At 34.4% G+C, this 23686-nt stretch overlaps 1 protein-coding gene across 1 annotated transcript in view; it reads right to left on the bottom strand.

Annotated features, from left to right (window-relative positions):
* DSG3 (desmoglein 3) overlaps nucleotides 1–9709 on the bottom strand; it is a 43014-nt gene extending 33305 nt beyond the window's left edge. Inside the window, exon 1 of the mRNA XM_074277177.1 lies at nucleotides 9535–9709. Coding sequence (XP_074133278.1) covers nucleotides 9535–9582 — 48 coding nt within the window. The 5' untranslated portion in view covers nucleotides 9583–9709. The remainder of the gene's footprint in view (nucleotides 1–9534) is intronic.
* Between the last annotated feature and the right edge of the window lie 13977 nt (nucleotides 9710–23686).

Here is a 23686-nt window from a genome sequence, read left to right as displayed (position 1 = left end):
ACAAATCCTCACAAACCCAAATTTCTATATTCCTATGAAATGTCCAAAGGAAAGATAAAACAAGGAAAATGAATTAACAGTTTCATTTAATGTATTTGTAATGGATGGGAAACATTGGAATCATGAGGCAGAGATTATTTGGTCACCTTCAAACTCCATGATTTAATAAGCAAAGCTTTTTGGATAAGTCTCCTGTGTGTCGGCTCAGCTTGAGGTAGGTGGGTCTAGTTCTTAAGAGATTAATCAGCTAGCATGCCCCAGATCAGAGCCAGGTCAAAAAGGAAAGCAGCCCCAGGATCTTAAGGACCTTACTCATTAAAAAGATGTTAAATACAAACTCATATTTAAAAGAAAGTTGTTCCAAGTACAGAGAATGATACCAAATGTGACCATTCTAGGTCTCAATGTCTAGTAGCATCCCTAGTGAATCCTGAGTCCTGCTGTGACTAAAAAAGGAGGACCAAGAGCTAAAATTACCATACCAAAACACACATAAAAGCATTTCACAGCCCGAGGGACAACAATAATAAGAACAATGAAGATTGCCACTATCACCACTACCACAACAACTCTACTTCATAAATAGAGAGAATAGGTATTTTGTTACTGTGAGGTATGTAAGAATGCTAATACTTCACTTCAACATTGCTGTGCAGAATTCTCTTGCTCACTGAATCTCTTAGGGTACATGTGATGATTTGAATGGACTACTATTGACATATTGGGAGTAGAAAGTAGTTGGAAGGCTTTTTTAAAATTCTAATTTAGATAAGGAACTGATGTATCCCTTCAGAGTATCACTTCAGAAGTAAAGAATTAAAAAAAATGTATTTAATGTAAGATTGAAGGCTTTTTCCTGGATGCTCTCTTGGCTTAAATTACAAAATAACAAGACTATGTGCTAAAAAGAGCTGAAAATTCTTCTTTGATATAGTTTGAAAAATTTGTATAGCAATAACATAGGTTATCAGAAGACCGGGAGATAGCAAAAAAGGTGGGAGAAATGAGGATCTAAAGAGAGCTGCCTAGATGTGAAGGATGAGTGCAAGATAATTAAGAACCCCTTTCTTCAGATCTTCCCTTTTAACAACAAAAGATAAACAGAACCATCTGACACTGTGAGGCTACATAATTATTCCATACCTATAGGTTAATACCCCTCCCTTCTACTTAGATAACTGGAAATTCTAGAGCTAACATATGCTAGGGGCAGCTAAGTAGCCTAGTGAATAGAATGCTGGGACTGGAGTCAGGAAGACTTGAGTTCAAGTCCAGCCTTAGACACGAGCTGTGTGACCTTAGGCAAACCACTTAACCTGTTTGTCTTACAGGTTTCCTTATCTATAAAATGAATTGGAGAAGGAAAGGTTAACATTTATGATTTTGAGTAGATAGAAGCTTTCTTAAATCATGCTTTGTATCTGGATTAGATCTCATGGACCCCATGATTAAGGAAGGCATTGACTGTACATGTCCTTACAAATGTAAATTATTAGAAATAATTCAGTCTTGCCTTATGCTTCTGCCCAAATCAGGAGGATTGTGTGGAATCTGCATGGGTTTAGGGTTTTGTCTTTTTGTGTAGTTATTAAAAAAAAATTCCCTTTCAACTCAGTATGAAAAACAAAATCCTCTCTCCCTTCTTATTTCCTTTCTTTCTTTCTTCTTCCCTCTCTCCCTTCCTTTTTTGAAAAATTGGATTTTGCCACTTACTATCTTTGTGACTAGCAAATCACTTGGTATTTCTAGACCTCAGTTTCCTCAACTACAAAATTAGGAAGCTGGATCATACATATTCTTCAATTTCTCCTCTAACTCTAAATCCTATAATTCTATGATTATAAATCTAGGATATTTGAAGTCACAGTTGGGCTATAGTGTTAAGTTTAACACTAACTGTCTATTTAAATGTGGGCAAGCTATGAATCACTTGGATTCTTTGTATTTCTGTTTCTTTATCTCTTAATGAGGGGTTTGAAATAAAAACTCTTTAAGATAGTGTATAATGGTTGGTTGGATCAGGATTTGAATACTGACCCTGTTATTTATTAGCCATATGATTTTTGGACAAACTTTTCCACTTCTTTGGGCTTCAATTTTCTCATTTATAAAATGAAGGTACTAGATCAGTGGCCTTCAAACATTTTGATCAAATGTCCTGTCAGTAAAATTAAGCAAATACATGTAGATCTACTTATTTATAAATTATATATAAATATATTATATATACAACATACTATATATCATATATAAATAAAAATATAATAATATTTTAAATAAATAAAAATGTAACAGTATATAAGTAATATATATATATATAACATATATACATAATACAAGTATAACTAACCTGATAATTATGTATAAATCTTACATAGATTCGTGAAAAGAGGATGAAATAATTTTTGATCCTAGAGTTAGTAGGGAAATACTGGAGATTATTGAGCACAATAATAACATATTCTGACTTGAGTTTTAGGAGGTATGCAGCGGTATGGAGGAAAGATTGGAGATAGGAGAGACTGGGCAAGGAAACTAAGAAGATATTGCAGTAATTCTGTTAAGAGGTGATGACAGTCTGGACTAGGTAATGAGAACTGTCTGAATACTGAAAAGAGAACAGATGCAAGAGATGTGAAAATGGAAATGACCATTTTATAACTGATTAGATTTGTGTGTGAGGGAAATTGGGAAGTTTGAGATTATATTTAAGGTGTAAACCTGGAAGGTTTCCTTAACTGAGTCAAGGAAGTAAGCAAGAAGGGAAAATTTGAAGGAAAAGAATTGTCACAACGTATCTGCTACAGGATGACTCATTTGGGCTCACCCAAAACATGAAGAAAAATGGTGAATAGAACATTTTACCAGCCACTGTCTTGGAGTCCAAAACTCTTCAAAATGGCCCTGTGGGTCCTGACACAGTCAAGAAATAAACAGGCTAAGGGTGTGTGTGTGTGTGTATGTGTGCTGTATGTGTGTATAGCAGCTGCTATTTTGGATTATCTGGGTTGTGATTAGATTATAACTGCTTTAAGGGACCTACATCTAGCTCAGAATGGTCAAAGGTTAGAAACTTGTACAGTTAAGAGATTGGGGAAGATTTGGGAGTGTTAGGAGGTCAAATTCAGGTATGATCACATTGGAGACAATTTCCGTGATAGGCTTTCTAGGAGTGAATAGGATATGTCTCATCTTCCTTCCTTCTAATTGACTTTTCACACATTCCTTGAGGTTAGACCATGGGCATCGGGAGGTCATAGTTTCCATGTTGGAGACCCCTAGGTATTGAGAGCCTTAAAAATTCATGATATATTTCAGCTTTAGAATTCTACACATCTATGAATCTTTCCCCAGATTTTTAAACCTAGACATATTTGCTTTTGGAATTAAAAAAATACAATTTTGATTTTTTTTGTTTGTTTTTACATTGTTTTGAAATTTCTTCTTCATCTGTCCTCTCCCCACTCTGCAAGAAGCTATACTTTATAGCAATGAATTACTTTTTTAAAAAAAGAAGAAAACAATACCAAACTTATTAATACTCCAAAAAATATGATGCAAATATATGCAGAGTTCTACACTGGTAGACCCTTCTCTCTCCACCCTTCTTCTCCATCTTTCTAAAGGAATGGAGGAGGTAGGGAGCTGTCTTCTCATGTCTTTATTAGAGAAAGTTTTATCGAAATTTTGAAAACATTACATCAGAACAGTAGATTATTCAGATCTTAGATTTAGAGCTTGAAAGACCTTAGAAATCATCTGGTTCACTTTACAAATGAGGACATTGAGTTCTAGGAATATAAAGTGATTAGGCCAAGGTTTCATAGGTTGTACAAGGCCAAAAAAGGACTTTGAGGAAGATCCTGTTTTCTAATTTCAAAACCAACTCTCTTCCTCTTGTGTTTAAAATTCTAAACTTAATCTGCATAGAATGTGGACTAATCTAATATTATAAATAAAACAAAACAAATTTAAATTCCCTAAAAATTTATGCTTTCAGATCGAGTATTTGGCAAAAATATGCTTTATTGTAAAGCATAAAATATAATGTTGGAGATTAAAATCCTGTCCATGGATCAAAAGCATTTCCCAAATAGAGAGGTTATTTTGCCCCTAAATGTTTGTTTTTAGATGTGCACACTTTCATTATACATGGAAATGTATTTGAACAAAAAAAAAGACTCCTTAACAAATAGCATGACTTGTTCTAATATTAGAAAAATTTCCCCTCTCTCCTGCCCCCAATCAGTCAATGGATAAGGTATCTCCAAAAATGGGAATATATGGAATAATCCTGGGAGGGGAAGTCTATGGTTTGATTTCCACGTTATACATGATCAATCAATGGGAGGCAGTTACCTGGGTCCTATTTCCTATATAACTGTACCATCCTCTTAAACAGTCCTATTTCCACCTCTTATCTCTGGTTTTTCAGGATTGTGTAGGTTATGGGTGGGTTCAACAAGGTGATTACCTTGTGGTTACTTACCTACCTGACCCAGACACTTGTACTGACTAACCATGGCAGGAAAAGTTTCTTTTTCTATTCTTCTCCCCCCAGCATCTCCATATCCTGTCCCTCCTTTCCATCTCTTTGTGGTTACTGTTTACCATCTGCTAGTGGGTTCCATGTTATGGAGGAGTGCCTGGTAAGATTCCAAACGTTTTTTTTTTTTGTTTGTTTTTAATGGGAGAAAATAACCATATGAAGAGACATAGGCAGATTGTGCTTATATTTTATTTTCCTCTCCAAACTCATAATTCTCTTCCAAACTGCCTCATTTCTTCCATCTTTCTAGTCACCCAAGTTTACAATGCTCACACTATCCTCAAATCACCAAATCTACGGAATGATTTGTCAAGTCTTGTCATTTCTAACTCCACAATATGTCTGAGTCCTTTCTCTTTACTCACATAGCTACTAACCCCTTCCAGACTCTTATCATATCTCATTTAAACCATTGCAACAGCCTCTTAATTGGTTTCCCTGCCTCAGATCTTTCCCATTTTCAATGAATAGTCCACATACCTACAAAAATGACATTCCCTACTAACTATATCATCCCCTAACTCAGTAAACTCCAGTGACTCTTCACTCACTCAAAGATTAAATATTTCATCTGTACCTTTCTAAATTTCTGTGCTTTGTGTAAATTTTACAGTATAAACAATTATTAGAACAGAAACAAATATAATTTATAAATTGATCATACACACATTTGGAGATTCATGCTTAAACATTTTTTAATCCTAGGGTGTGGGATCTAAACTTTTTGGAGATGCTACACTATAGAGTTGAAAGTTGAAATGCTGAATAGGACTTACAATTTGACACAATGTCAAATTTCCACACCCATGCTGACAAATTAGCACCTTTTATTCTTTCTGCTGTTTCATTATTGTTAACTTTACAGTTACCTTTTAAAAAAATGTCTTTGTTGTTCTTTGGAATCAAACTAAGCATAATTTCTTGTCAAAATAACACAATATTCATGGTCAAAAACAATCAGAACATTAAAGGAGATAGCCATTTTCATCATCATAATCATTATTTCTGTTCTTTTTAATAAAGACAATATTCATAATAATATTTTGCATACTTTTGCAAGCATATTTTGTAAATAATAATCTTATTTTCTTTACATATCTAGACTTTGAGCTAGGGAGGACACATATTATAATTTCTATTTGATAGATAAAGAAGCCAGGCTCAAGAGATGACTTGCCCAAAATCATAAAATGAGCACCACATCATGATCAGGGATAAGGTCTGTAAATTCCCAACTTGAATCACTCAAAACTGTGCTGATCTCTTTTTCTTTTGATCTCCCACCAAACTTATAGTTTTATTGTTGTTGTTGGGTTTATTTTAGTTTTATTGTACAATTTAGTATGTATTCCCTGTATGTATTTGTTTTGATTCACTTTATATTTATGCTGTATATTTCATATTGTCTCCCCCCCCCATTAGAACATAAAAATAGGGATTTTTTTCTTCATCGCACTTGTATGTCCAGTACCTACCTCAGTGCCTGGCATATTAATAAATGCTTGCTTGTTGCTTGATGTTGCACAAAATAATTTTGAGTGTGCCCCAAGATGAACTTGAGGATGCTAAATATCCAGTTAGTAGGGACTTCAGGAAATTATGGAATATTGAGCATTTCTTGTAGCTTGCTGTGTGCATTGCTGTGAGGATGTGCATTCCCTACTCTAGGGTATTGTAGACTCTTCAAGACTTTCAGAATTTCTGAGGATTCAGGCCTGGATATGACAGCCCTTGGATTATGACTGCTTTTGCAGCACATTTGAGGGCTGATTGTAATTTAGAGATTTGGTCATAACTACAGTTGTGGGAGCAGAGCAGTTTCAAGGCTAAGAGTTCTCTTCAAAGCAGAAAAGTCCTAAAACCATTTCACATCCTAGGAAGTCCCAATTGTGGATCATAATGGCAAAAGTAGGACTTTTGAGCTTGTCTTAATAAACAGATTTCAACAGTAGTCTTGACTTTTGCCCAACTACCGTCTAAGACTACCCAGGAAGTAAAGTAACAAGTTGGAGGGAGCTTGCAAAAAGCTTAAGGCAGTATGGTATAATAGAAAGAATGCTAGAGGCTTAGCTTCAAATCTCAGTTTTGACATTAACTCTTTGTGTGAGTGTAAGCAAGATACTCCAAGCCTAAGTTTTTTCTTCTGTAAAATGATGATAATGAACCTTGAATACCTCTTTTGCAGGGTTATTAAATGGAGAATGTTTCATAAATCTTAAAAATTTATATACACATACATATATGTATACATATATGTATATATACATATATGTACACTGCATATATATGTATGTATGTATAAGATTTTTATTGACATGGGCACTTTGATTATGTATGAAATTGCAGTTTGACCAGTTCTTTACTCCTTGGAGTTGTTAGGAAAGACCATTAAACTTCTAAGTTGTCTGTAACATTCTTGAGAAATAGATAAATATGAGATAACAACAATAGAAATGTAATATTAGAAAAAGTGAATCTTGGCAATTGGGAAACCAACCTTAGACTCAAATACAGCCTTTGTTTAATTCTCTCAATCATTGAGAATTCACTTTCTCAAAAGGCATACCCTTTCACTTATCAGAAGCTCTTGTAATTGAAAGTTCTTTCTGTTTTTGAACCAACATTTATCACTTTCTATTGATCTAATTATTCTAATTTCCTCAGTACAAAATAATTTTTTTCTGGTGCCCAGAATGACATGGAATTATATGGGGGGAAGAGCCCTTGGTTTAGAGAAAAAAGACTTGGGTTTTAGACCAGTCCATATTACCCACTACTCTGACTTTAAGAAATCCATTTGACCACTCTGAACCTTAATTTCCACATCTGTGAAGTAAGAGGGTTGTATTAGATGATTTCTGATATCTCTTCTAACTAGAAATCTATGAAACTAGTCGGTGAAAAAGCTAGATCATGTGGTTATTGATTTATATTCCTGATTTATTTCACCATAATGATCATAATAATAAAAACAGTAATCATCAGCATTTATATATATAATACACTTTGAGATGTACCAAGCACTTTATTAATATCCTTAGGCTAAGTGATTTTTTCTAAAGAAAGATAATTGTTAATTAATAATAATAATAATAATTATATATGTATATATATATATATATATATATATATATATATATATATATATATATATGTGGTATAATAGGTAGACCATTGGGCTTGGAATTAGTCAAATCTGGCCTCAACCACTTAATAGCCGCATGACACTGGCTTTGTCTCAGTTCTTTATCTGAAAAAAGATCTAGAAAAGGAAATGGCAAACCACTTTAGTATCCTTACCAAGAAAATCCCAACTGGGGCCATGAAAAGTTGGATAGGAGTTAAATGAATGGACAAAATAAAATATCTAAGATAACATTTTTTCAGTCTAGAGTTAGAAAATTGAATAGATTTGATTTTCATGTATATGTGTGTGTGTGTATATATATATATATATATATATATATATATATATATATATATATATTTGATGTTTTTGTTGTTCAGTCATTTCATCATGATCAACTCTTTGTGATCCTGTATACTATGCCACCTAGCTGTCCAAATGTTGTATCTCTGTATATCTAGATCTAGATATATCTATGTTTATTATCATCCTATATTTATATTCAGAGGTGTGCTGGTAAATATTTAACAGAGCACTCCAATAAAATATATATGCATACTCATACGCTTTTGAGTTTAATCTTCATTATTAATGTTTTTCCCATCACTTTCAAGTCTAGACAATCAACAAAACAATAAATCCAGTCTGATTTGTAGTGTTTGCTAATTGCTAAGGAATGACTGCTTACAATGAAAATTTAACAGTTGGCTTTTGAGAGTCAATAATATGAGCTGGTTCCAGCACTCTTTTGTTTATGCCATTTATAGCTATTTTATTCAGGATGTCCCAAAAGTCTTACTGCAGTTTTAAGCTTTAATAGTTTAGTGAAGTTTAAGACTTTTGGGATATCCCACATATCTATGTCTAAACCACATATTGGGTCTCTGCAGATATTGAAACACATACATATAACAACTAAAATACAAACTACAAACTACCTTTACAAAAATTGATACTTGGCTTCACTCCTTTTTGTGGGAAAATGGTTAGTATTGGCATAATATGTTTTCTTAGTAAAAGTTTATTATATTTTATAAAAATGCTTTTGATAAAATGGCTTCTTTATCCACCCATCCATTTGCAAGGGAAGGGAAGACAATGAGCATGAAGAAAGCACCTACTATGTTCCACGTACTGTGCTAAACACTTTTTACAAAATTTATCTCATTTTATCTTCATAACAAGACAGGGAAGGGGGTCCTATTGTTATTCCCTTTTTTTTTTTTATAGTTGAGGAAATGGAGGCAAAAAGAAATTAGAAGGTCCTACATCTAATGTCTGAGATTGAATTTGAACTCAGGTCTTCTTAATTTTAGATCTATTGCTTTCTCCATTGAGCATACTTTAAATTCCAATAAAATAAAACATTGATTTAAAGATAATTCCAACTGCAAACTTAGATATCTTAAAAAAAAACTTTTTAGGGGTCAAGAACAGACATAAGATATCTGGTCTAGACAACTGTGAGAATTAGAACTGGATCTATTTTGTTTACTCAGAACCCTTACTGTAGGCTAGACATTGGATGAGCTGATAACTAAATTTCCTTTAATTCCTAAGATTCTTTTATGAATTGGTATGTTTAGATGGTACAGGCATTTCCTTTAGAGAAAAATGAAAAAATTGGCTCTTTTACAAATGTGAATTGTTACATGCAAATGAAAAGTAAAAACAAAATAATACGGCTAAACTCAACCGTTAAAATTCAATTTAAACATTTTTCATTGACATCATTATATTTTTTATAGATTCTCCTCAATATCTGTAGGACCCAACATTTCCATAAAAACTTTTTTAAAAGAAGCAAATAACATGTAAGGAGCAGTTTGTAATTACTGATAGTAAAGAAAAAACTTACCATTAAAATGACCAGAACTCCTGCAGCATTTAAAGCAAGCCAACCCATAGCCTCTGATTTCTCTTGCAAACAAATCCCAATGAGTATCTCTTTCAGTCCTAATCTATTGAACCTCTTGAAATAGAAACTTGGAGAAGCTATATCTCAGTAGTGTGTCTGGTTCATTAGGTTAGAGTGTACACATGCAGCTATGTAATTCTCCACCCTAAAGCTCTGGGTTGGTCTCACCTGAAAGGCTTGCATCATTTTTGCTTCCAGGTAAAACCTTAGACACACCTCATTTCTTGTGAATTGAATCCTTTGATGGAAGCTGAAAGGAAATTTCACAGGCTGAAGACAAAGTGTAATAGGAAGATGCCTAGTGAATAATAAATTCATCACATGGAAGTCAAAAAGCTGCTCTTGGTCATAATGAGAAAGAAGATGCCAAGTTTCTCCTTATAGTTAGACTTTTTTAAAAGTTTGTTTTTATATGAAATTTGGATGTATACAGTATAAATACATATAGGGGGCAAGAAGTTAAACAAAGAAAAAAAAGTTTAAAAAAGATTGGAGAAACCAGAAAAATATATTGCCTTATATAGTAGAGAGAGGTTAGGTCTTAGAGTCAGGATATCTGAGTTAGAATCCTGTCATGGCATTTATTGATTCTGTTGACTATGGGCGAGTGACTTGATGCTTCTGACCCTCAGTTTTCTTATCTACAGAATAGAGAAAAAAATATTTGTAGTTATATACTTCTGGGGATTATTGTGAAAACCAAATGAAATAATGTATGTAAAGTGCTTTGTAAACTTTAAAATGCTATATTCATAAATTAATATCATTATTATATAATTGAGTAATTATGTTTTATATTTTCATATTGATTTTATCACATTAGTATAGACATACATAGACATAGACATGCTCAGACATAAAATTGAAATGGAAACTCTTGTTCTATCTTGGAAACATTTGGAATTACAGATAAATTAACCAAGTAATTGGCATCTTTAATTTTTCTAGCCAGAAGGAAACTAATCACAAAATCTGAGGACTCAAAGGGGCTCCCTATTCTAACCTTTGACTTGAATCTCCTTTGCTATTTGCCTCTTTTATTTTTCCTTTTCAGGTTGTCCACATTTTTATTTTTTCGGTTTTAGGAAAAGGAGACAAAGCTTTTGGGAGGAGAGTCTGATCTGGGTTGATTCTGAAGAAGAATTAGCTCATCCGTTTTTTTGAAAGCCACTAACTTGGACTAGAATTTCATAAGAACAGGCTTGAGGTTTTTTGCAGGTTTTTCCAGCAGTAGAACTGCATTTTTTGGCGATATTCTCATCTAGCACCAGGAAGTGATTGTCTATACAGCTTTTCATTTTAAATTTTCCTTTTCTTTACTTTCCTTTTATTCCTTGCTTTCCTTTCTTTTCTTCCTTCCTTTCCTTTCTTTTCTTCCTTCCTTCCTTCCTTCCTTCCTTCCTTCCTTCCTTCCTTCCTTCCTTCCTTCCTTCCTTCCTTCCTTCCTTCCTTCCTTCCTTCCTTCCTTCCTTCCTTCCTTCCTTCCTTCCTTCCTTCTTTCCCTGACACCACTCTTTTTTTAAAACTACCATGGAAAGATGGAAGCCTAGGCTAAAATATCTTTATTTTTAAAAAATCTTAAAATTGCCTTTTGATTTGTGCAAAGATGCAGGTGGTGAGGGGATACAGGAAGGTAGAGGATATTATAGGATCTTTCAATAATTCATGGAGAATTTAGAAACAGAAAACTCTTCCAAGTGAACTTCCTACAGCCAGGGTTTTGAATCTTGGGCTAAATTTATAAGACTTAGGTTTATATACCTAAGTAAGAGGGGGCTATTTTCCTTCTCAGGAAATGCATGAAGCCCAAGGATTTGCAAAATCCATTCCAGATATAGAGAATAAAAAGAATAATTCTGAAAAGTTCTAGTATCTTTTTTCTATTCTTTTCTTTCTCTGCCCCAGCACCCATCCTCATTTTCTCTCTTCTTTTCGCTTTCTCCTCCCTCAAATCAATCTCCTTTAAGACATATCTCTTAATGTGTTGCTATTTTTCATTATTACTCTTCCTTATCACCAACAACAGCTCGTGATCTCCCCCTCTCTTAGCCTCAGTTTACTTTGCTATAAAATGAAATGATTTGATTAACTGGTCTCTAAGGTCCCTTCTAATTGTAGGTTATTGATCCAGTGATTCTGCCAGGCAATGATATATTTTACATGGAATTATCCCTTTGCAAAAATGGATGGCTTGTTTCTTTTGCTCCTTTCTAGATAAAGTGAGGGGGGTGGTCCCTGGTTATACTGAGCTGCTTTGTCTAAATGAGGAAGGAAGTTCTGGGTCTATTCAGGGGTCAATATTATATTGTTCTGATTGCTTCAATTCCCTGTCCAAAACTCTTCAAGGGTACTTGTTGCCAACTAAATTAAGTTCAAACATTTTGGTTTGACATTCAAAAACCCATCATAATATGGTTTCCATCCACATTTCCAGTCTTCAGTTCCATGAACCCATTAAATGTCCTATGTATATCCTCTACTCTAGCCAAGCATGAGTGTTGGTTAATCCCCAAATATGCACTATATTTTTCAAGCTCTTCAGTTTTGCTTGTGCTATTCACTTTATCTAGAATGCATTCTGTGCACTATAGTTTGCTCAGGTCTACTTCTTAAAATACACCCCAAATCATAGTACTCCCTTTCTTTCAAGCTCTGCTTCTCAAAATCCTACTCATACTTCAAGAGATGGCTCAAATATCATTTTGTTTATGGAACCTTTCCTGATTGGTTTTTCTTCTTTTGATATTCCATAGTATTTTATTTATATTTTTCTTGTGGTATTTTCATACTTTACCTTATATTACAATTAAAATTATTTCTGTGCTGGTTGCCATCTTATCAATAAATCAATCAATACTCTAATATTCCATTTTGGAACAGAAAAACACCTGGGTTTTCAGAAGCTATGTCAGAGTAGCACAAGCTATTAAAAAGCCTGACCAAACTGGTTGTTATGGAGTATGGTATTTGTTTTCTGGTGACCACTCAAGTTTATATCATGTAATAGTCAGTTTCAGATAAAGAAATAAAAGATCATAAATAGTCATGGATTTATATTTTAGGAAGTCATTTAGCCCAACCCCCTCATTTTATAATGAGATACTTGAGGTGTAGGAAGGCATTTGCATGCTAAGTTCAGCTTGAGCACAATGTCTGGCACATAGTAGTTACTTGATAAATACCTGTTAATTGATTGTCTATAGATCATAGTGTAAGGATGGGATTAAGAGCAATCCTCCACATTTTAGCTCTGACTTTTTTCCACACACCTCAAAGACCAAATACGTCCTTTTGACAGCATCTCTCTGTGGAGATGCATCCTGCCATAAGTTCCTGCAGATGCCACAGCCATTGAAGACCTGGAAAATAATGTTCTTGTCACCAAAGTTTTTGACAGTTTCAAATGGTTCAACATCAGAGATGGATATAATTTTATCCATAAAGATAACATTAAAGAAAAGACAAATGGATAGAGCACCAGTCCTGAATTCAGGAGGACCCGAGTTCAAATCTGGTCCCAGACACTTAACACTTCCTAGCTGTGTGACCCTGGGCAAGTCACTTAACCCCAGCCTCAAAAAAAAAAAAAAAAAAAAAAAAAAAAAAAAAAAAAAGACAAGTGCTTTGCGATTAAGGACTATGATACTTTTCTATCTGACTTTTTTCTAGTTGAAACATCTCACATAAGAATAGAGTTCCTTGAGAACTGGGATTGTCTTATTCTCCTATGTACATACCAAGCATTTAATAAATGCTTTATTCATTCAATAAACCAAGCAAAAGACTGGATTAAATGCAAAAATAAAAAAAAAGCCTCCATACTAGAAAGAAATCACAAAAGAATCCTGTTGCATAAGCCAGGGAAGTTTGACTTGGAGATCATCACATTATCAAAAAAGTTGAGAACAGATAGAATTCAAGAAATTGGAGTTGGTGTGGAGTTCTAGCTGAACCCTTTGAGAAAGTTATTCCTGAAGGGCATGGCTGGGTATCCTTTCTCTCTTCCAAACAACTTGGACTAGAGGAGTTCCTCCTATTTTTGAAGTGTGCAGAGTTGTTTGTCCTTTACAGTGGTATCCTATACAATGCCCTTGATCAGTTAGTGGCAGTATCTGTATTATGGGTAGCCAAGGAGAGATTGAATTCATAGTTCTGTAAGGATTCTATGCCCACAAAGAGAATCCTGAGCATTTCCCTAAAGGGAGAAAAGGACTTTAAGCATCCAGGAGTCTTCAGTTGCAGGTCATTTCCCTCTGGGCTCTATATGAACCTGGAAAATATATATCACAGACTATTTTTTTTTTTTTTTTGCTGTGGTAATTGGGGTTAAGTGACTTGCCCAGGGTCACACAACTCTGAAGTGTTAAGTGACTGAGGCTGGATTTGAACTCAGGTCCTCCTGACTTCAGGGCTGATGTTCTACCCATTGTGCCACCTAGCTGCCCCCAATCACACACTTTTTTTTAAGGGGGGGTGTTCCATGCCAGCTATTTTTATTGTACTGTCTTAGAAAATGTCCCTTTCTAAAAGCTCCTTAGAGCTACTAAATAATTTTCAACTGATAATCTTGGCAAAGAAGCATACCAGTTGGGGCTCAAGTTAACAGTGTTGAAGAAAGTGAGCTGTGACTTCTTACTGATACTCTTAGAACCCTGAACCTAGTTCTGGGAGCCCAGTTTGGTACTGAAAGTGAAAGTTGAGACTTTAAGAATTATCTAATTCAATTTTCTCATTTTATAGTTGAGGAAACTGGGGCTCAGAGACATTAAATGAAGCTAAAATGATTTGTCCAAAGTCACAAAGATAATGAGAAGAGCCAAAATTCAAATTCAAGCCCTCTGCTTATAAGCCCTGAATTCTTTCCACTTCTACTTCAAGACATACATAAAAACTGAGAAAAAGGCATGAAGGGATTGCTATCCAGACTTGGGAAAGGAGTATCTGTATCAATAAGCTGACAGATATTGAACAAAAAATAAATTCCTTATAATATGTCAATTTTAGTAATAATAATACTTATTATTATTTAAGGAATTGAAAGTCACAATTTTGCCCCTTCCTGGAAACTGGAAGATGTTTTATATCTACTATGAACTCATTAGTCTATTAATTTATGCAAATGAACATGCAGATTTCTTTCAGATTCTACCTTGTTGTTTTATTTTTGGTGCTCATTATCTATGTTGGTCTAATAATAAAATGTATCTAAGATAGAAGTAATTATGTTACTATTATCATTTTGAATTGAAACATTCAGATTATATTTCTTATGCAAAAGAATTTACCAGTTTGGGGCATTTCCCTGCTTTGGATTGCTCATATAGATCTACTTTAGAACCTTAAGTTTAATAAAAGAGCATGAACAAGGTTCCCTCCCTGAGGGTCAGACTTGGTTTGTAAGAGTCATGATCTGTCACTGACGTTTGCTGTCTCATTCAGACTACATAGGAAATCACACCTATCTTCTCTTAGCATAATTTCCTGAAGGCACCTAAAATTATTGGCAAGAAGGATCACATTTGCATTTCTCTTTTGTTCAGGAAGAAATTTAATTAGTGGCCCTAATTATGTGATTTTCACTTAGGAACTATATGGCCTAATTTCATGTTTCTGTGATTCCTGCTTTACTTTTTTTAAAGGACCTTGTGTGTACAATTGTTACTCAGTGTATTCCTTTTTGGCTTGGAATCTAAACTCTACATATTAGTAAAACTGTGATGAAACAGCCTATCCTGTGTTGCTTATGTATTAAATTTTGTGTGATGCCATTTTTTCATACTATGCAGAATAAGTGGTTGCTTACTTGCTATGATTTTAATAGCTTTGAGCAAAGCATCTCAGTCAATATAGTGTTTTTCTCTTTCTCTGGTTTTGTGTTACAAGTTCGGAGGGCATTGTGTTATACATTAGTGTAGGTATAGGTATTATTTTAAACTTCTGATATTCCTGAAAGGGGTAACTCATTAGGTCCCAAGGTTTTTCAGATCACTTTCTTCTCTGAGGGGAGAAAATGGGGAAGTGACATGTTACTGTTTCCCAGAGTGAGGTGGGACCACAGAAAGAAAGAAGAATATCATGGAATTAAGAAGTCAGAGCTCCTAAAAATCTTTGCCTGTTTTGTGATTTTGCCTAGTATTATGTAACCTTATACTCTAATTATCTGAGTTTCGTTTCAAGCTGGAGAGGAAGAATGGGTGTCAGAGAGATTTTGGTAAGAGTAAATGGGATAAAAAGCCTGACTTTGTTCCTAATTACTTTGGGCAGTCATGTCTTGGGCAAGGCTCTCTGAGCCTTAGTTTCCTATCTATAAAGTGAGAGGGATTGCAGTTGAGGATCTGTGATTTTATAGCTCCAAATCTCTGATAAATTCAGGTTAAATGATATTTTTAAGGTTCTTTGCAGACAGCTAAGTGAGATATAGGGTAACAGTGTTGGACTTGAACTCAGGAGGACTTGAGTTCAACTCACTCTCATACTTATTAGTGTGACTCTAGGCAAGTCACAACTTCTCAGCTTCTGTTTCGGCAATTATAAATGAGAATGATAATTGTACTGATTACCTGGATTTGTTGTGAAGATAAAATTATATGATACTTATAAAGTGATTTATAAATCTTAAAGCATATGTAAATGCTGTTTTATCATTATTATCACTGCTACTAATTATTATTATTCTATCATAAGACATTGTAAAAATGCCAAAATAGAATGAGATGAAAATGTGACATTTGAAATCTGGAGAGCTGAACTCTGGCTCTGTACTTCCTTGGTGTGTGACTTTGGAAAGATTCCTTTACTTTTTCAGGTCTACCCATCTAAGTGAGGTTCTTGAATTAGATGAACATAACATTTTATCATTCCAGAATTCAAATGACTTCATTGTGGATATTTCTTTAATCTTTTTTATATATCTGTCATAAATCATATGTAACTTTTTCTCTTATTAAAAGTAATGGGAAAATTATGCCTTTTGTTTATCTAGTAATCATATTGTAAGAGAATTATTTTTGGTGGTATCTTTGAAGGAACATGGTTTCACAGATGATTGTTTCTCTTTCACTCCACCCATACATAGGGTATAATAAGAGGTGGAGCCATGTACCTATTTTTCAAAACCACAAGATATGAGGTGTGGTTGCTTGATAGATGTGACTGGAGTGCAGTAAAAGAGAGATTTGTATGGTGAGACCTGGGTTACATCTTCTCTTGCCCCCAAAACAAGAACAATTACAACAACAACAACAACACCAAACAGACAGAAAATTAAGAGAGACTTTGAGATCTGTCATGATTCTTAGCAAGTATTTTGTTTCTCAAATATTTTGTTTCCCAAAGCTCTAACAGCAGGAAATACTCAAAAATAAACAATTAATGAATCTTTATTTCTCATGTTTCTACCATTTTGGGCTCCCCTACAAAAAATGGACCTCGTTTTGCTGTTGCTTTACTGACTCCAATGACATTCTAGTCTAGACTGGGCAGTCTTGAGATCTAAATCTACAATCCTTGGCTCCATGACCCAACTATCTTTAGGGTTGATTGGAAAACTTATTTGGTATTTTGATGATTTAAAAAGATTTTAATTAGAAAAAATTTGTTAAACTTGTACACAGACTTTACAAATTTTGTTGGCATTAGCACTATCTCCTATAGTTTCAAAATCATCCCCAAATGTTAATTAGAAAGAAAGGTGGAAAGAAACACCTTCTGGTATAGTTACTGCAGGGCAAAAAGGCCATTGTTTATTTCACCTGCATTTCTTTGGTGTTCAAACAAAACCCAATGAAACACTCTTCTTTCACTTCAAAAACAGAGACATGTTTTCTGCAGCTTTGGGCATGTTTAATTGGTCTCCTTTTGTATAAACACCATTTATTCCCTTCATTGACATACGGTAGTTGACTAGAAGCTATTGCAAATTTAAATTGTTAATAAATCCAAGACTTCAATGAAAGCATTATTTGGCCAATGAGCTTTCATTGTTTTATGTCATTCACTGTTTTCCTTCTTTGAGCATCAGTATCATTTTGTTTTCTTTAAAGAAATTTCAGAATTACTGTGGGTTCTTAGGAAAGTTAGCCTTTATCATCACGTCAACCTCTGCACCCTGGATTTGTGGTCCTTGATTCAAGGCTATCCAGGCAGCACCAACATGTTCAGGCTTTTCCTGGAAGGTTCCACCCAAAGGAAAACAAAAGGGCATGGAAACCTGGAGCCTGTCTTCCTAGCACAACAGGTCTCCTGAGTCAACTGGACACTCACTTTGCTCTGTTAGTCACAAAAACCAATTTAGTTTGTGAGTGTTAAATAGTTTCAGTGACACCATGTTTTAGCACTGTCCCATACCCCGTGCTTTGGGTGTGAAAGAACACCATGGATACCTGCTTAGACAATCTGTCAAGCCTTTGGGCATGAAGGTGATTCATTTCACTTGAGTGTCATAGTTTTGGGATTCAGTAAATCTTTGGTATAGCCAAATTTCATTTTAGGCATTTGAATCTGTTGAGATTTAAAAAATGATCTCTGAATATTTTTATGCCTACTTTTCTGTTGCCTGGATTGGTGCAATTGAAGAGAACTAGATTCTTTATCCAAGTCAAAAAGTTTAATTGAAAAGAGGCAATTAAAGATCCCTATAACACTCCATGGGAGACATCCCTCTAAGTTGGCATAGAATATTTATGATTACTCTCTGAGTATGTCATTTTTACCATTTCAGAATCTATCTAGTTTATAGTTCTCTATGTTGTCCACAAAAATAGAAATAAAAGTTTTTTTTAAAAAGAAAAGTTGGGTCAAGAACAGTGGTTCTTAATCTGGTGTCTATAAATAGTTTTTGCATGAACTTGTCTATTAACTTTTAAAAAAATAATTAGTTGTATTTAAATATTGATTTCTTTTGTAATTCTATTTTATTTTATACATTTAAAAACATTATTCTGAGAATTGGTCAATAGATTTCACCAGATTGCCAAAGTGGGCCTTGTCACAAAAAAGGGTTAGAGAGTCTAAGGTCAAATCCATCTTTGATCATTACTAGTTGGGTGTGCCAGTTTATTTATCTGTAAAATGAGGATAATGACACCTATATTATCTAGTTCACAAGATTTTTGAGAGGATCAAATGAAATAATGTATTTATGGCATTTTGTAAAGCTTAGAGTACTATATAAGAGTCAGTTGTTATTAATAATTTAGATCAAATAAAACTTCAACTAATATTTATTAAATATCTAATATGTACAAAGTGCTTCCAAGATATGAAGGAATAAGATGATGTTGTTCTTTGCCATCAAGGAAAGGAAAAGAAGAAGGAAAAGAAGGAGAAGAAAGAAGAGGAGGAAGAGAAGAGGAAGAAGAGGAAGGGAAAGATGTAGAAGAACAATAAGAATAGCAGCAGCATTACTTAGACTTGAATCGTGTTTTTTCCATAAATACTAGTGAAGTAGATAATTTGAAACATGTGATTCTATTGCATAAATGATTCTGGAAATTTTTGATTATTGGTACTTATTTCATAGTAGGAACTAGTGTAGATATAGACTTAGAATTTAAACAAATAATATCTTGAACAAGGAAAACCACTAAATTATTTTAAATTAAAAATGAAATAGTTTGTACCATTGGTTTGGAAATATTATTCTTAATGTATTAAAGAAAGGGGGAAGATGAGCTCCCATCCCCCAAAATGATATTCCAGTAATGAGTCATTAAGAATCAAGGATTCATATACTCTCAATTTAGGAAATCATTTACTCCAACATGAATCTTACTTATGAATGAATGGATGGATGAATGAATGAATGAATAAGGGAATGAGTGAAGAATTTAAGTGTTTATTATGTGCTTATTATGCTTTGAAAAGTGATTGTATAGTTTCCACTTGAAGACCTTTAATGATGGATAATCTACAACACCATGAGATTTTGGATGGTTCTAGTTTTGGCTTAGTTTTCTATTGAGCAAAAATCTTCTCCATTAGATTATTAATCCATTGGTTTTAGTTTGTCTTTGGGGATCAGGAAAAAAAAACCATCTAATTCCTCTTCCACATAATGATCTATCTCATATGAGAAGAGTGCTTTCATAAGTCTATGTTAGTGTCCTAGACTAAATACCTCTACTTCCTTTAATTGGTCCATGTTTGGAATGACTTTGAACCCTCCATCATTCTATGTTCCTTCTTGTGGAATGCTATAGTTTCTGTGTATTCAGATATGGGCTACCCAGGGCATGCATAATGAGAATATAGTGAATTTCATTCTTCTATTAGTATTATTTACATTATGGAAACTTTTGTCTGCCATATGTCTGCTGATTCATATTGATCTTGTAGGCCCAAGTAGTCAGCCTAGAGCATTTTTATGTGAACTACTTTCTTGCCATATCTCTTTTTTCTTCTTCAAAGATCTGAGGTTTGGAACTCAAGTTCAGAACTTTATATTTGTCCTAATATATTTTATTTTCTCAAATACCTAATTGTGAATAAGGTATTGAAGGCTATGCAAGCAGAATGCATAGTTCTGCCAAGCAAGAAAGGCTTTAAATATAAAGGCAAGGGTGTGTCAGTAAATGTTTAACAATTGATTTTCTGAGAATATCTATCTTCTCAGATACTTACATATATTCACGTATATATCTCTCTCCATGAATATACATACATATGCAAAAGTATGCATATAACACATTTTTAAATTCAATATTCGTTAATATTTTTCTCTATCACTTTCTTAAGTTCAAATAATTAACAAAACAGTAGACCAAAGTCTGATTTGTAAAATTTGGCCATTTCTGGTGTGTTAAGTACTCAGTTTCACACTGAAAATTTAACAATTAGCAGCACTCTGGAGCTAGTATAGCTGATTCCAGCACACCATTGAACATACCTGATGATGGAAGGTACATCTATTGTTTGAGGACTAGCTAGCCAAGTTAAGTTATGTTATTCCCCAGATTGTTTGTGGATTGTTTTTAAAAGCCTCCTGTTCCTCTTGAGCTTATTTCCACTTTAGTCTTAGGATATTACCTATAAGTTCTTTGAATTCTTTAAAATGTACTTTTTGAAGCTTAGTTTAGACTTTTGGATATTGAATTAGTTTGGGGGTTTGTCAGGACATTGGGGATGATAAAGGGTGAGCTAGCCCTCCCATTCACTTTCTTCAGCATTTAGTGACAATTGTTCTCTAAAAGTGCAATTTTGTGATGGTCACTACATCAGTGAAGTGAGCAGGGTTGTGAAAATTAAAAGAGATAGTATTTAGAAAGTGCTTGGCATAGGGTAAGCACTTAATAACTACTTCTTACCTTCCTTCTTACACCAATGAAATCAAAGGTCTAGTTGCAGTCACACACATAGAGCTAGTGATTGATTCTCATGACTTTGAGTTCAGCACAGGATTTGTCAAGGACCAACCTCTATATTTAGTCTCTATATACATGGCCACTATTGACAATTAAAACTCTTTGGAAGTTTTGGATAATTGACTTCAGGTTGAGGGAATGAGAGTTATGAATGGCAAAATAAATGCACCGTTGGATTTTTCATAGACTGAACTTTTGACAACTTAATTCCGGGCCAATTTTCAGAATTTAAACTATGCAATATGGATACTACAAACAAACATTCTCTCAGGGCTTCCTTCCTTCCTTCCTTCCTTCCTTCCTTCCTTCCTTCCTTCCTTCCTTCCTTCCTTCCTTCCTTCCTTCCTTCCTTCCTTTCCTTTCTTTCTTTCTTTCTTTCTTTCTTTCTTTCTTTCTTTCTTTCTTTCTTTCTTTCTTTCTTTCTTTCTTTCTTTCTTTCTTTCTTTCTTTCTTTCTTTCTTTCTTTCTTTCTTTCTTTCTTTCTTTCTCTCTCTCTCTCTCTCTCTCTCTCTCTCTCTCTCTCTCTCTCTCTCTCTCTCTCTCTCTCTCTCCTTTCTCAGTTCCACCTTCCTCATCCCCCTTTATGTTTTAAAGAACTCTAATTTTTCTTGGACTTCTAGCTGTTCTATTCTATAGAGCACTGGGCCTGATGTCAGGAAAATATGATTTAAATTTTGGCCTCAGACCACTTGTTAGCTGTGTGATCCTGGGGAGTCACTTATTCCCCACTTGTCTCAGTTCCTCATCTGTAAGATGGAGACATTCTGGAGAGAGAAATGGCAAACAACTAGTATCTTTGCCAAGAAAAATACAAAAGTCATGTAGAGTCAGACTCTAATGAACAATAACCAACAAACACTTGAATAAGTGTAGTTCATTTCCTTTTCTCTTAGACAAATTTGGGCAACAGGTTCCCTCTTCCCCCCAAAAAAGACTCAGTTCTTACAATATTACTCTTCAATTGCAGCAAGGAGTAAAACACTTCTATGTTGTCAAGCTTTGGGAATGATATCATTGTTTAAAAAATTCTCCTGTTGGGATCTGTCATGTTTCTTATAAATCCCAATGCAGAATACTGTCCAGCCTTCCCAGAGCTACTTCATATTGAATGTAATCCTTAGAAGAAAATTCTTTTGGAGAATGGCCTGTATGCATATTGGATGAAATGGGTGTGTAAACTGATCTGTCAAGGGTGCTCTGTTAGAAGGTAATTTTATTTACTGATTAACTATTAAAAGAGCATGAGGGTGGGAAGTCATAGCTTTAGAAATACATATCTATGGAGAACTTTGGATCTGAGGACAGTGGTCTTTGGGGATTCAACCTCTAAGTATGAGTGGGGTATTCCAGAAAGGATGTTACATGTGTAGCAGAATCCCTTCCCACATATGACATACAATATGAGTCCAGATCTTTATTTTCTTTACACATGGAAAATGTGTAAGATATAAAGGACTTAGGGGAAGAAATAAACAAATGAAGGAAATTTGAAACAGTTAAATAACCCAGTAAATTAATCATTTTCCTCTGAAAGGTAAAGATCCTCTGTAGGACTTCTGAACAAATATTTCCAGTTTACCTAGGGCTTATCCCATTTGAACAGCTCATAGCAATATGAAATCGATTTTGGAAGGTTCAAATATTTTGTCTTACCATGGCATGGTTTGGTTCTCCAGCTGGAGAATGAAGATCCTTCCTTCTCCAAATTGCATTGTACTGAGAAAATCTGTCTCTGGAAATTCAGTTTCTGGTTCTTGAACTCTGTAACTCTTGAAATTGTAAATACTTAAACTCAAGATTATCAGTGACTAACTCAAAGCTGAAAAACACACATTCAGAATTTAGCAAGGGAGTAAAATATTTGTAAGGCATTCATCTTATCCGAACAGTCAGGCAGCCTATACAGATTCAAGTAAAGGAGAAGGAAGGAGAGAATAAGGGGAGGAAAAGAGGGAATGGAGAAAACAAAGACAGAAGTCAATGGGGGGGGGCAGTGGGAATGAATGTAATGGACTGTGGCAGTGAGAGTTTATTTGTTCTTAACAGAGATAGAGGAGATTCTTGACATCTATTCTTTTTCCTGATAATTAGTGAATGTGAACAGTTTGTATAGTTGTTTATACTCTGCATTCCTTATTTGTTTGTATTCTTTTAAACAAAATTTTCTCTTTCCATTACTTTAATTTGGAAATCCAAAGGAGAGAAAATAAGCAAGAAGAAAAAAAATCAGTGATAGATAAGGGGAAGATATGTTTCACAGCTCACTCTTATAGACTACAGGGAGGGCAGCTAGGGTCAGGGAACCAATAATTAGGAAATATCTGGGATATGGGGATCCATAAGAGGAATTCTTAGGGGCTGTCAACAAAGAGTCTAGAGTTATGTTTATCTACTTAAAGAATTTTTCCTTTAGGGGCAGCAAGATGGCCCTGAAGACAGGAGGACCTGAGTCCAAATGTGACCTTAGACTCTTGATACTTAATATTTACTATCTGTGGACCCACAGGTAAATCACTTAATCCCAGTTGCCTCCCTTTCCCCCTCAAAAAAAGGAATTGATTGGGGAAACTCATTAAATTGATCAGGGGCTCTCCTAATGTCACCCCTGTTACATACTCCTCTCTGGCAGGTCTATGTGGTTGAAGAGGATAGTTCAGGTGCTAAAGTAATTGTGGCCAGATAATTCCACATTTTGATTTTACTACTATTATATTCTACTCTCCATGATAGAC

The sequence above is a fragment of the Sminthopsis crassicaudata genome, chromosome 1 (assembly GCF_048593235.1).
Source record: "Sminthopsis crassicaudata isolate SCR6 chromosome 1, ASM4859323v1, whole genome shotgun sequence".
Classification (NCBI taxonomy): Eukaryota; Metazoa; Chordata; class Mammalia; order Dasyuromorphia; family Dasyuridae; genus Sminthopsis; species Sminthopsis crassicaudata.
The sequence above is the reverse complement of the archived record's forward strand: the minus strand, read 5'-3'. Positions and strand labels throughout refer to the sequence as shown.